This window comes from Varanus komodoensis, unplaced genomic scaffold (assembly GCF_004798865.1).
Source record: "Varanus komodoensis strain SLA01 unplaced genomic scaffold, ASM479886v1 scaffold4, whole genome shotgun sequence".
Taxonomy (NCBI): domain Eukaryota; kingdom Metazoa; phylum Chordata; class Lepidosauria; order Squamata; family Varanidae; genus Varanus; species Varanus komodoensis.
The window spans coordinates 21,526,499-21,540,881 of NW_025335941.1; the positions used below are offsets into that span (position 1 = coordinate 21,526,499).

The following is a 14,383-nucleotide window of genomic DNA, read 5'->3' on the forward strand; positions in this document are numbered from 1 at the left end:
CACATGCTAGCAAAGTTATGCTAGCATGTGAAATGAGTGCAATGGTGTGGTAGTTTGAACATTCTTTGGCATTGCCCTTCTTTGGGATGGGAATGTAAACTGACCTTTTCCAATCCTGTGGCCACTGCTGAGTTTTCCAAATTTGCTGGCATATTGAGTGTAGCACTTTTACTGCATCGTCTTTTAGGATTTTGAATAGCTCAGCTAGAATGCTGTCACCTCCACTAGCTTTGTTGTTGCTCAGACTTCCTAAGGCCCATTTGACTTCACATTCCAGGATATCTGGCTCGAGGTCAGTGACCACCCCATCGTGGTTATCAGGGACGTTAAGCTCTTTGTTGTATAGCTTTTCTGTGTAATCTTGCCACCTCTTCTTAATCTCTTCTGCCTCTGTTAGGTTCCTGCCATTTTGGTCCTTTATCATGCCCATCTTTGCATGAAACGTTCCCTTCATATCTCGAATTTTCTTGAAGAAATCTCTGGTCTCCCTATTCTATTGTTTTCTTCTATTTCTTTGCACTGTTCATTTAAGAAGGCATTCTTATCTCTTCTAGCTATTTTCTGGAATTCTGCATTCAATTGGTAGTCAATCTGATTTCTGTGTTGACTGTTTGGTGATGTCCATGTGTAGAGTCGTCTCTTGGGTTGTTGGAAAAGTTGTTGGGTTGTTTGCTATGATCATCGTAGTCTCTTGACAAAATTCTACCAGCCTGTGCCCTGCTTCATTTTGTACTCCAAAGCCAAACTTGCTTGTTATTCCAGTTATCTCTTGGCTTCCTACTTTAGCATTCCAATCCCCCATGATGATAAGGACATCATTTTTTGGTGTTAATTCTAGAAGGTGTTGTAGGCCTTCACAGAACTGGTCAACGTCAGCCTCTTCAGCACCAGTGGTTGGGGCATAGACTTGGACTATTGTGATGTTGAATGGTTTGCCTTGGATTTGAACAGAGATGATTGTATCCCAGTACTGCTTTTCCTACTCTTTTATTGACTATGAAGGCTACTCCATTTCCTCTGAGGGATTCTTGTCCGCAGTAGTATACCTGATGGTCATCTGAATTAAATTCACCCATTCCTGTCCATTTTAGTTCACTGATTCCTAAGATGTCAATGTTCAGTCTTGTCATCTCTTGTTTGACCACATCCATCTTGCCTTGATTCATGGATCTTACATTTCAGGTTCCTATGGAGTATAGATCTTTGCAGCATCGGACTCTCCTTTCACCACCAGATACATCAGCAACTGAGTGTCCTTTCGGCTTTGACCCAGTCGCTTCATTCTTTCTGGCACTACTAGTACTAGCCCTCTGCTCTTCCCCAGTAGCACATTGGACACCTTCCAACCTGAGGGGCTCATCTTCCAGCATCATAACTTTTTGCCTTTTGGTACTGTCCATGGGGCTTTCATGGCAAAGAACCTGGAGTGGGTTGCCATTTCCTTCTCCAGTGGATCACGTGTTGTCAGAGCTCTCTGCTTTGACCTGTCCATCTTGGGTGGCCCTGCACAGCATAGCTCATAGCTTCATTGAACTACGCAAGCCCCTTCGCCACGACAAGGCAGTGATCCATGAAGGAGCTCCTGACTATGCACAATAATAAAATATTAATTAAGGTAGTGAAAGAACCATATTTGGGGCTGGATTCAGATTAAGTCAGGCTTAGAGTTAATATCTCCATTCTAGATATTCCTTCTTGCAAGCTCTGACGGGACAGCCAGTGACAGTCCCTTGAAAGTGCCCAGGTGGCTGTCATTGGATCACCACTTTTTTTTGTGCCAGTAGTGTTGCCAATATTTTACCTATTTATTTTCCTTTTTTACATTTGGTAGACTGGAGTTGCATAAGTGTACAACTCTGACTACCTGTAATGTTAAGCCTTGTTTGGTCAATGTCCAAGTAAGTTCTTCCTGGGTTTTTTAAAGGGTTAAAAGAAGGCTTTTTTGGTAGGAACATAAACAGCTATGAAATCTGCATATGGCCCTGTTAAAGAAACCTGCTTAGCCCAGTCAAAAATCCTGTTTTAAAAGCTATAACATTTTGATCTTTGTAAATATTCCCAATGAATTACTGAAGATCTAGTAGTATCAGAGCTCCAGGATCTCACTGGTTTTTCTCTCCAACAAAGCAATGCCTTCAAAAAGGTTCTGAATGTAAAAATGCTTTACAAATGCATTATAACAATAGAAATGTATTTTCTTTTCAGGATTATTCATCAACCCTCTTGCTAAATGGCTATGAACAACTAGAAGATCTGAAAGGTCTAAAAGAGAGTCATTTAATTGAACTTAATATCGAAGACCCAGAGGACAGAATACGGTTGCTTTCTGCTATTGAGAACCTCCAGGACTATCAAAGTATGTGCTAAGCTTCAACTAATTATTTCATTGACGTTTTAAGTTAAAAATAAATTGCTAGTGACAATAAATCTGATACACCTCTGTGGGTGTGCTGCAGAATACAACAATCAGTACATTGCATAGTCTAATTCAACCTCATTAAAAAGGACCAAAAATGTAACAACATTTATTTTTTTTCTAATATTTCCTTACTACCCTAAAAGCTCATCAAGGAAGTTCTTCATTTAATAGTGTGTAAATTACAATATGAATAAATTATTGGTGAATTCCACCTGTCACTGGCATCAATGGCAAATCTTTCATTGAATATAATTGTGCCTGGTGACACACTGAACAAATGCCTTCAGGGGAGGAAAGAGCCAAGATTCTGCAAAAGCTAACTGAAGAAGCAGATGAAAAACAATCCATGTCTACATCATCTCCTACATTCTGAGACAAGGAAATAGATAAGTGAAATTATATGGCCACACATCATTCTGACTCATACTGCTCTGGTTCAGGCACTATCAGACAGTACATTTTTAAAAATATTTTCAGTAATAAGCAGAAAAGAGCTTCTTTGGGCTATTGCTGCATGGGCATTTTATTTATTTTACATCCTCTCTTTCCACCAAAAAATGGCACTCAAATGGCTAACAACAATGCTAAAATACAGATTGAAAATAAAATCTTAATTTAAATATAATATAAAACACATTGAAATTCAATTAAAACACAACAATAAAAAAGGAAAGAGCACCCAATTGGCTAAAAGAGTGATCCTGTAGCCCCTCAATGATACTTAGAGGATAATAGGATAATTCAGATTGCCAGATCTGAGATCAGAGCTAGGAATCTGCACTCCAGTCCCCCTGCCTACACCCAACATTTGGCATGGAGAGAACCACACTGGCTGGTTCTCCAAGGTTGGGAGCTTGACTTCAGATAGGAGGTACAGGGGTAATTCCAGGGGCAGGGAGAGGAAGAGACTGGGGTCGCCAGGATACAGACTATCCTGGCAGCACTACAAACTTCTTCCATCCTCCTCTGAAGAACCTCAGCTCAAAAGCCAAAACCTAGCTAAAATGCAGAGCAGGATATGAAGGGAGACAGAGATCATCTCCACTGTTCCTCCTGGTCTGCACTAGATGCTTATGAGCCTCTGACTTTGGGGTCTTATGAACATTGAGGGCAAAACTGATAGTAGACATCCTCTCAGCAACTGACCGGATAACATGTCAAAGGCCTTGCTGAACAAAAATGCCTTTGCCTACCTGTTAAAGAAAAGCAGAGAGGTGAGCAGACTAGCCTTTCTGAGCAGGTTATTTCAGGGCCTGGGAATAGCCACAGAAAAGGCCCTCTTTTAAAAAGACTTTGTATCTCACCACTAAATATGCATTAGATGCTGGTGGGACTCAAAGGAGTTCCACAGTGATCATAAAACTGAGGCAGGGTCCTATGGAAGAAGGCAGGTGGTTGGTCCAAAGCCTTAAAGGAATGTATAGGTCATAACAAGCACTTGCAATTTTGTCCAGAAGCTGCCATAACTGGGGAGTGGCATGCTTTCTGTAACCAACCCTGGCAAATAGTCTGGCTACAACATTCTGAACCAGCTGAAGTTTCTGAAAAGATTTCAAAGGCAGCCCCAAGTACAGAGTGTTACAGCAGTCCAAATATAATGTAACTAAGGCATGAGGGACCACAGCCAAATCACATATTTAGGAAGAGATGTGTTAACATAATAATCTTAGCTAGTTTATACAAATGCACTCTTACCCTCTGCTGAAACTTCAACAGCCAAATTCAGGATCAGGAATACATCCAAACCAAAAGCCTAAGATTTCAGAGAGTGTATTTTACCTCGCACAGGCTGATTCCAATTTGCCCAAGCTGTCCAGAAGCACATCTCTCTTGTCTGGATCAATTTTCAATTTGTTTGAATTTCTATTTCAATTTTCAGTCCAGACCTTTTCTAACATCAGACAGTAATTGAGAACTTGGATGTAGCTTCCTTGGGTTTAGTGGAGAATACAGCAATGAATTTAAGCTGTGTGGTACAGAGAGCCACTGCCAATTAACAGCATTGTTGAAAGAATTGCACTGGCCATTGGTACTGGACCAATTTTAGTGTTAACCTATAAGACACTAAACAATTTGGGAATGGGATGCCTGAAAGAACACCTTCTTCCAAGTATATGTGCTCAGCTTTTGCAATCATCATTAGAGGCCCCCCGGCTGTGTTACCTCCTGTAAGGTCTATCTGGTGACAACCAGTGCAGAAACCAGATCCAAAGTGTGCCATGCTGAATGAGTGGGGCCAGATAAAAATCAGGACAGACCCATGGTTGCCATGGAAGCCATGAAGTCCTGAGATACTCTTAACAAGTTGACCTCTGTGTGTATATTGAAATCTTCCAACAGACAAACTCTAAGAAAACCCCAGAGAGTACCCAGCTAGTTCAAAAAGAGGCTGTTGAGCAGCTGGATAGGTATATCCTGAACAACCAAACAGCCACTTTAAGGTATACATATGCAAAACTGGGTGATGGCAAGATGGGGCAAGAAGGTGATAAAAGCATGATAGATTTTGCCCCCTGAGCCCCTAGGCCTTGCCTCCTGCAACACAGAGAATCTTGAGCTACAAAGCTGGGATAATTTTGCTCCCAATCTGGTCTTCATGACACTGACCCGGCTGGCACACTCATCAAGCATCAAGTGTTGGGTGATGGTTGTTTTTCAGTTAACTGACCTGGTGTTCAGCATCAGTAACTTCACTCCAAGGGGAATATCACCAAGGCTGCTCAGGCTGCATGAAATGGGAGGCAGCTTGGGACGTACTGACACCCTTTCGTGCTCTCTCACCAGTAAAGTAAAGTAAAGTAAAGTAAAGTAAAGTAAAGTAAAGTAAAGTAAAGTAAAGTAAAGTAAAACCATTCTACAGTTGGCCTACTCAGGGAAAATAAAGTTGTTTGGAAGCTGGTTCTGCTGCCTGCCAAGCAGAAGCTGGTGTTCAGCCACTAGGCTGAAAAGTTGAACTAGAGCCCAGTGACTTACCTCACAGGGCTGCAGAAGGATTACAGCTAGACAATGCATGTAAAAGGCTTTATTAGCTTGAAAGCACTATACAAAGGCTACCTGTTTTCATTACTATTACTTGCTTTCAATTAACTGAAACAGGGACATAACATTATGGCTAATGTTTGTGCTGGAAAGAAAATAGGTACTTGTATGACCATTCACATGTTATCATTTGCATGCATTGACAGTCAAGGTATTAATATAGACTGAAAGAAGAAAACATCACACACGCACACACATACACATACACACTGATTATAGTATCCATGGTTTCACAGGAAAGCTAATCCATGTCCATTTAGAAATAACCCCATTGATTTTGATAGTAGTTACTCTCAGGTACAGGATTTCAACCTAAAGGAAGCAGTCAAGTATATATCGGCAAAGCTGAGACATGCTGGGAGTTGTAAGGCCTTTTTTGTCTACGTATGCATAGGTATCCTATCCATTAAGGTGGAGCCCTTCTACATTGACCAGGAAGTTGGACCTGATGGCCTTATTGGTTCCTTCCAACTGTACTATTTTATGATTCTAGGACTGCACACTAAAGAGCATAGTTGAGAGTTGATTTATACACATGAGGCCTTGAGTGTATGCCTACAGATATTTGCAGAGCATTGTCCAGTCATTTCTGTGGGAAGTAACTGGCTGAGTTTCTTATACGTCCCAAGACCATATTACTGATTAATCTCCAAGTGTAGTCAGCTATATTGGGATGTTAATGTGGAATAATTACATCCAAGCTCTGAGACTGAAAAGAATGAGTCTAACTTGTTTCCTGACCTGAGTTTCTATTTCTAAATTTCCTGCAACTGACACCTTATGATTCTCAACTCTTAACAAGTCAGTGGAGTTGTATCCATTCTTCCAGCTATGGAAAGAATCTTACTTAATCATATAATAGCCAGACTGCCATTGAATTGCAGAATGGCTATGGTGCTTGTACTCAGCAGAGGGAAAGAGGGGAAAGTGTAGTATATATGTCAAACATATGCACATGTAATACATTAAGTGTTTGACCTATAGTCTTTAAAAAGCTCCCGAGTAGACATTGTGCATTTAGTGTAATGCACGAGTATAAGGAATATTTAAATAACATATTTGTCATTTGTGTGTCTCAATGGCAAATAGATCTTTTCTGTTTACTGTGGGACAGTAATGTTTTTCTCCAATGTGTATCAGTAATGCAAAAGATAAGAAAACTCAGTCAAAATATGCAGTGGGATATAATAGGTCATTCAGTCAAGTAATTATAAGGAAAGAATAGGAGCCAATGTGATCCTGGGGTTAACGCTCAGCAGAGTAACTAATTCAGCATGACCTTGATGCAACCTCTGTGCTTAAGTCAACCCAAGTGGAAAATTGGGTTGAAAAAGCAGGACATCATTGTTGTAACTAAATATTGCATCTGAAATCAACTTTCCAAGGTCAATATTTTTTTTTCTTAAATAGGCATGTCTCTGCTTACTATAAACGATTTCCTAATTAAAATTGATTATCTGTACTGCTTAGAAGTGAGAAGCATAATTACCCAATTGTACAAGAGAATCTAGTTACTTAAAGAAATTATAGTGAAATACCCAAAATACAAGACTAGGCATTACCTAGATATAGAAATGTTCTTTTGTTGAGACTGCATAAAAAAATCCCAGTGGTTTATTTTGAATTTAAGCTTGTTTTTCTTAAAGAAACTTCTGCGGTACTTCAGCTCTCCTACTGAAGCTTGAGGTGATTCATGTGTGGACCAAATATGGCATCTGAATTTTCTCAGTATCCAGAAGTTTAGACAGTTGACCTTCATTTACATGAGCAATAACAACAATAGTTATTATACTGTCAATATTTAAAAAGACAGATCTTTTTGTTCTTGCATGAAATCCCATAATATTTAAAGAGCTCAAAATCCACTGGGTACTCTTCCATATATTAAATCTAATTGAGCTTCTTTTAATAATATATAATCAACAAGCTAAAGAAACTCAAAGCTCCTTCTCCCAATAGAGTTTGAAGAAGAATTTGCTTTGGACTGTCTTGAAACCCTGAGTTCTAAACAGCCTCACCTTGTCACCAAAACTATTCTCCAAGTCATTTTCATTTGCTCAGGATGCCTGAGCAACAGCTCTGATCCTGACCATGTTATTTCTTTTCATCATACTGAAATTTCTGAGACCAAAGTTACCCCTGCTAGCTCATTCCATTGATTTCATTAGAACTTTATAGCAACTAGCTTCCTGTTAGTAGCAGAATTGGGTTATCTTCTGCTGTGGAGTACCTTCAGTAGGCTATTATATAATCGAGTTTAGATTTGTAATGCTAGGAGCATTACAACACTGCCTCTTCAGAGAGATTTTTTGGAGTTCCCACATACCTAGAGCTAATAATCACACACCATCTGAAAAAAACGCTGAGGTATTCTCATTATTAGGAAAATGCCTACTCTTTCTTAAGAGCTCAATTTCCAGTAAAATAATTGTGTAGTAAAATGAAGTTTCAGTACTAAAATTAGGATCTGGAAAATTAAGATGCCTTCCCTTTCCCCCCACAAGAATAGAGAAGTTAATAATTCCTAAACTAGAGCAACATCCCTGGTTTTCATGATAATTATCTATGTTTTTGGTAATAGAGCCCTTATCTTTTCAAATTACAACCTGTACAGTTCCCATGTGCAACCCCTGAAATATCTCATGAAATAGTAACTAAAGCGATACTACACACACTACAGACTCGTAACACTACAGACTGCCAGAGAAGGATGGCACATCTGAACTAGAATGGAATGAAGTTTGTTCTAGAACTTTTCTCTTTTTGTAAATTTTTAACGGGGCACCACATTTAATCCTACCATCTCCCAACTGTATACCTAGCAGGGCTGTATCATATACCTCTTTGGATTGTGGAGATAGGCTTTAACTTGACCTGAATTTCCACCAGTGGGACATTTACAGAGCTTCACAAAAGTCAAATGAAGCTGGATACATACATGCAACAAGTCAAAAGAAGTATTTTCAAAACAAAGGTCCTTGAACTGCACATTTCTTTATGAACAGAAAGATATTGTCATATCTTTTATTATACGCTGCTAGACACCTGTACATTTGGGGAAACAAGTTCCAAGGGCAAAAAAGGGCAAAATGCAGATAATGAATATTTATAACACAGCTGTTGTCAAAGAACATGCATCAGCCTTATATTTCTTCAGTAACCGTAGCTTAATCCTACAAACCAAAGTAGTATCAGAATATACATGTCAAAATGATGCATATCGTAGACACTGCAAACCCTATCTTAGACAACTGTGACTGAAAGCTATTTATCTTTTATGAAACTGCTATTCTTTAGTAGTTGATAAGATAGTGTGTTCCGCTGATCCTGCAACATTTAATAGTAGCCTTTAAAAATCTATTTCTGTAGCGGTGCCTTTGACTAATATTTTACAGATTAGAACCAACATCTGCTTTTAGTGGTAAAATGCTTCAAATCAAAACTTGCATTTGACGTCAGAAAGCAAACCTGCTGCTTTTGAAATTAGTCTCATGTGTTTGATGTGTTGAGGTCCCTGCATTATTGGAGTCCCAGCAGTGGCCTGAGGCATACCTGGTGCACTCTCTGCCAACAGCACATGCTCTTTGGCCAACAGCACATGCCCTTTGTTACCTGCACCTTGGTAGGTTATTTATATCCCACTTGGAGCAAACCACTTATTTCTACCTCTGCTTAATAAGCTTGGGGTGGGGGGGCATAGGAGCTACAGTAATGGCATTTCCTTTAGTTTGATAGAGAGTGGTTTCTTCCAAATGGGCCTGATGATGACTTTAGCTGCACAGCTTCATCCAAAGCAAAACTTTTGGAGCAGGGCTCTTTAGGTCACATACAGACATCCAGTCTACCAAATAGCAAAGGTGCAGAGTCTTGATCATAGTTTTTTCTTGTCCCTTAGCCTCTTCCTCACATTAGAAAGAATGGCGGGGGATAAAACATATCATAAAGGCATTACTATAAAAAAGCAAGCCAAGAATGTGGTAGAAAGCCTTGTCAATTGATAAGGTAGCAGTCCATATTGGGCCTTTGTATGGTACCAATCTCAGAATTCCACTAAAGCCACTACAAATATGGCTTTAAAGATGTTTTTTTCCTTCGCAAAGATAAAATGCAAAACAATAACTGAATGTGATAATACACTGTTATATGATATTGTAACGTAATCAAAGATGACTTCTGATCAGATTATTAGTATAGTACAACTGATAGTTGCACATATTCATCTTGAAAAGCAAATATGAAAGACACGAACTGAAATCAGATAGTATTTCTGAAATAAACCAACCCTCGGTTCCCCCCTCCTATCAGTAGATGCTGGGTGCTGTTGCCAATGCTCTGAGAGGAGGACCTGTGAATACAACCCTGACACCTGGGCCAAAGTTTTCAGCTTTGGGGAAAATGCAGGCAATGCATTTTGAAATTGCAGTTTTCCTTGTTGTATTAGGATTCTATGGCACAATGTAGTAATTAAATGCTTTTATAATTTACATTATCTTTTCTCTATCATTTCTGTTCTCATTTCACCTTCACAAGAGAAAAGCAAAACATGCAACAGTAAATTTGTACCAGTTGCACAAAATACCTGTATGTCTCTGTAACCAACTGAAAATGCAGTTGTTTAAAGTCCTAAATGGTTTGGGACCAAGTGATTTAAAGGATTATAGCTTTGAAGCCATCGCCAAGATTCCTTCCTCTAAGATCAATTCAGCTGGCAAGGCACAGGAGATATTCCTTACTCAGTGGTGGAATTCCCTTCTGAATGAATTGTGCTTGGCTTTTTCAGTGGCCTTAAAATTATCTCTTCTAGGCCACCTTTCTCTGAGATTGTTCTTGCACAGTTGGCTTTATGTGGTTCTAAGCTGTTTATTTCATTTATTGGAAACCTTATAGTTTCATTTAACTTTACAATGCTAAAGGATCCAATTATCTTATCATTATTACGCATTTATATCCCACTTTTCTTCTTCTAGCAAGGAATGCAAGGCAGCTTACAAGGTTCTCCTCTCCATTTTATCCTCACAACAACAACCCTGTGAAGTAGATTAGGTTGAGAGGGTGGGACTGACTCAAAGTGGCCAGTGGGTTTCGTCTATGTATCTTTCATGTATGCCACTTTGTGAGCAGATGGCCCTGAAAGGCAGCCTATTAATAAATATAAACAACTCACCTTATGTGAGATAAGTTAGGCTGAGAAATGACAACCTAAATGGCTGAAATGTGCTTTCAGTCCAGAGCTCTCCAGTTCTGACTGGTACCCAACAGTGTCTCTTTATGATACAAATGATTTGTAATGTACCCCTTTCGCTAAAAGCAACCACATAACTAGCAATCCCTTACTCAAAGGCAGTTCGTAACATATTGTTTCAATTTTGCAGATGAACCAGACCAGGAAACAGAGCAAGTGTTGCAGACCTTAAGCCCTGACCTGGGCTTTAACAAGTCACAGCTAAATGACTGTCCAAGAGACTCTGGCTGTTATGTCTCAGCAGAAAATTCAGATAACAGCAAAGAAGAGCCAGATACAGAAAACCTGTCTGGCATGATACAGATGATCGCTATAACTGAATCAAACTGAATTTGTTTGCATTATAAGCAGGAAGGTTAACACTGAAGTTCCAGCTTCAACAAAAGCACTGAACTTACCTAGTAGCATGAGCATGCAATAATGGACCATAACGTATGTTATCAATCACTCTTGAGATTGAATAAGCCATCTGATTTTTTTTTAAGTTTACAAGAAAATATAGGCACCTCTTGAATAATTTGTGTTATTTGTAATTTTCCTAAAGACAAGGTAATTTCATTTTTATACATTATCTGTATAGTAAATTACTTTCCTATCAGAACGATTGTTCACCAAAAATTCTAACTACTGTAAATAGTGTACATAATTTTAATTTTGCAAATTAAAGGCTAGATATCCTGTCCTTTTCATCTAAGGAAACCTTAAAGTATTCCTTTTTCTGACAAAAATACTACTGCAATTAAAATGTAGCCAGCCAAATATTCTAGTATGAATTTTTCTGGGCCTAATTTAATTAATGGAATGCACAGAGCTAGCTCTAATATTCCTTAAAAGATTTATGCTATCAGAAAGTAAAGGAATATTCATATATATCAACTACTTACAATCACAGTGGGTTTTGTATTCTGAATTCTTTATGCAAGTTGTTCATTTTTATACAGGGTTTCTTTATTCCTCTTATTGTTTTCTTTGCAAAGAATGTGGAAGGAGAGTTACTAGCAAGAAATTATTTTCTTTGTTGATTTTTTTGCAAAACATTAACAGGTGTGATATGAAGATAGATGTCCAAAAATATCTATTTATTACAGAACAATGAACTAAAGGTTTATACAAAAGGAGTTTAAACATTGTTTATCCTTCAGTAAACTGTAACATCAGTACATATATCACAAGAGCATTTTTCCATTTTATTCTTTAAAATATTCCCATGGAAAATAAACCAGTATCACTGAGTACATGTTATTCTTAATGCGAGAGTTTGTATGGTAGCACTAAATTATATTAAATATTTTGCAGAATCTATTTATTGTGTAAAATAGCAACCCATATCTTTTCACTAACTTAATACTTGCAATATATATCCTGAGTTTTCAAAAAGGAAATAATTTCATTGCACTTTAGAAGCTGCCAAGCAAAATATTTTAGCAAAGTAGGATGAACTATGTAAGGAGCCCAGACTTTTTAACTGGAAGTCTGTCCAAGACCTCTTCCTGCACCAAACTCCAGTATCCATTCTGGGCTTCAGATACCCCAGTCCTGCCAGTGAAATTGCCAGAATCTGGAGGGTTCTGACATTTCTGTATGCTTTCATGGTGGCCCTGTGTTTTTACCATAATATCGGCAGTCTGGAACTGCATTGCTAAAGTCACGTGCAGGTCCTTTTCATACAGTTGCTGTCTCATACAGATGTCTTTCTTTCTGAGCAAGTGACCATCAAGATGGAAGAAAGGACTGATCTGAATAGACATCAATTCTGGAATAACCTTCCAAATTTTACCGCCGTAGCATAAGGAAAATGTCTGTACATCACTGCAGTAATGTACCAAGTAATTTTAAACTCATAAAGGACACCATGATACAGTTAATATTTGATTGAGGCTCTAACCTCTAGGCTAAAAATTAATCAGAAAATGAAGTTTAAATTTAAAAAAAAGTGTGACACAGGATGGGACAAGCTATTCACAATATTTACTAGAACAAATCAGACAGATCAGGACTGTAATTCATTGGTAGAACTTATCCTTTACATGTGGAAGGTCTCAGGTTTAATCCCAAGTAGCATCTCCAATTATGAATCAGAAGGACTGCTATCCAAAACCCTGGACAGATACTGCCAGAGCCAAACTACATGCTTCTCTAATGGCATCGAATGTAGCTCAGGCTTATCTTTTTATTATTTATACCTGCTGGTAGAGTAGGATTTCCACCCACTCACCCCAGGGGGAAAATCATATCAAAGAAGAGTTTGTTACCTTTGTTGCCCTGCTCCCAGTCCATAGAGTAAATTAAAAATAACCCTGGGCTATATGCAGCTTGGCTTTCAGTGTACATAGACGACAACCAGCTAGATGGGCAAATCAGCACAAGGCACCTTCCTCGATGATCTGTGATATCTTGGTACCCTTTGATATAATCAAATCCCCATATCCCTACATAGTGAGGGTCAGATGTGCTGCCCCCACAGCAGCTTCAGTGTTGCTATGGACCTCCTGAACACCTGAAACCCAAACCCATTTTAATCCGCTGTGGATTTCTCCCATATATTTGGTTGGTTACATGTGTATAAGTGTCATGCTATGCATTTGAGTGTGGATGCAGGACTAGTACTTACAGTTAAGAAAAATGTGCTTCCTTGTGAAATTTTGCCAAAGGAGATTATAACACCATAAAACACCTTTCAGTTTACCATTAAGAAATAATGCAGAGCCTTTATTTGAGCTCATCTGAACTTTCCTTTGCTCTAAGTTATATCTCATATTAGAATTTCAAGAAACAAAGAAATCCCTACTACAATTTTCTTTTAAAATAGTGCAATGTTTTGTCCTAATGATAATATATACTTCAATGCACAGTAAATACTCTTGATGTTAATGGATTTGAATTGTTGTGAGCTTTCCAGAGAGGTTTGACTGCTGAGTTGTATAAAAATGTAATGAATGAATGAATGAATACATGTTTAAACTAATTTAATTATAATGTGTGCTTTTTAATGCCCCTTTGCTCATTCCCTGAGTGCCATTTGAAAAGCAGGGTACAAATAAATCAATAAATAAATTGTATCTGAGAACAATAGAAACTGGCATGTCATTTCTCATGATATAAGTTTTCCTGTGTAAACATGGTTGCATTTCTAGTGCGCCAGGAAGCCATGCAAGAGTAAGCAACCCTTGTTATGTGTGTGTGTGGCTGTTCAGAGTCTCAAGATGTCCCTAAGAATTATGGAAAGCCACATTTTCCAGTTCACTAGTATACTCACATTTATGGTTTTCATAATGTGAGAAGCCGCCAACATTCCAATGTGGCTATTAGTGATGCAATTGTTTTTAGAAAGCAACCATGTAATTAATTAGGCTTTTCTATTATCCAGTCAAAGGTTATTCAACTGTCTGCCGAAGAAGATGGCACATACCTAAAAGCTATAAAGAGCATCTTTGCTGTTAGCATTTCTTGGTAGTGTGAAAGCGAGAAATTTTCTCCCAAAATTTTGCTCATTCATGGAATCTTACCACTTCATGTCTTGAGACTGGAGTCAGCCTAGGCACCTGATGGGCACAGCAAACTGAATGAAAATAAGCAAACTCTTGAACTAGATTGAAGTAACCTGAACAAATCCTGAACTGGACTGTTTGTTCCAGAGGGTTCCTCTGATAAGCATAGATGTAAAGTACAAATGCTCTGCCTCG

The 14,383-nt window shown here is 38.5% G+C and overlaps 1 protein-coding gene across 3 annotated transcripts in view; it reads left to right on the plus strand.

Annotated features, from left to right (window-relative positions):
- Nucleotides 1-13,767, plus strand: part of SAMSN1 (SAM domain, SH3 domain and nuclear localization signals 1) — a 67,233-nt gene extending 53,466 nt beyond the window's left edge. For all 3 annotated transcript variants that reach the window (XM_044442197.1, XM_044442198.1, XM_044442199.1), the window contains 2 exons: nucleotides 2,206-2,356; nucleotides 10,831-13,767. In XM_044442197.1, coding sequence (XP_044298132.1) covers nucleotides 2,206-2,356; nucleotides 10,831-11,030 — 351 coding nt within the window. In that variant the 3' untranslated portion in view covers nucleotides 11,031-13,767. The remainder of the gene's footprint in view (nucleotides 1-2,205; nucleotides 2,357-10,830) is intronic.
- The last annotated feature ends 616 nt before the right edge of the window (nucleotides 13,768-14,383 follow it).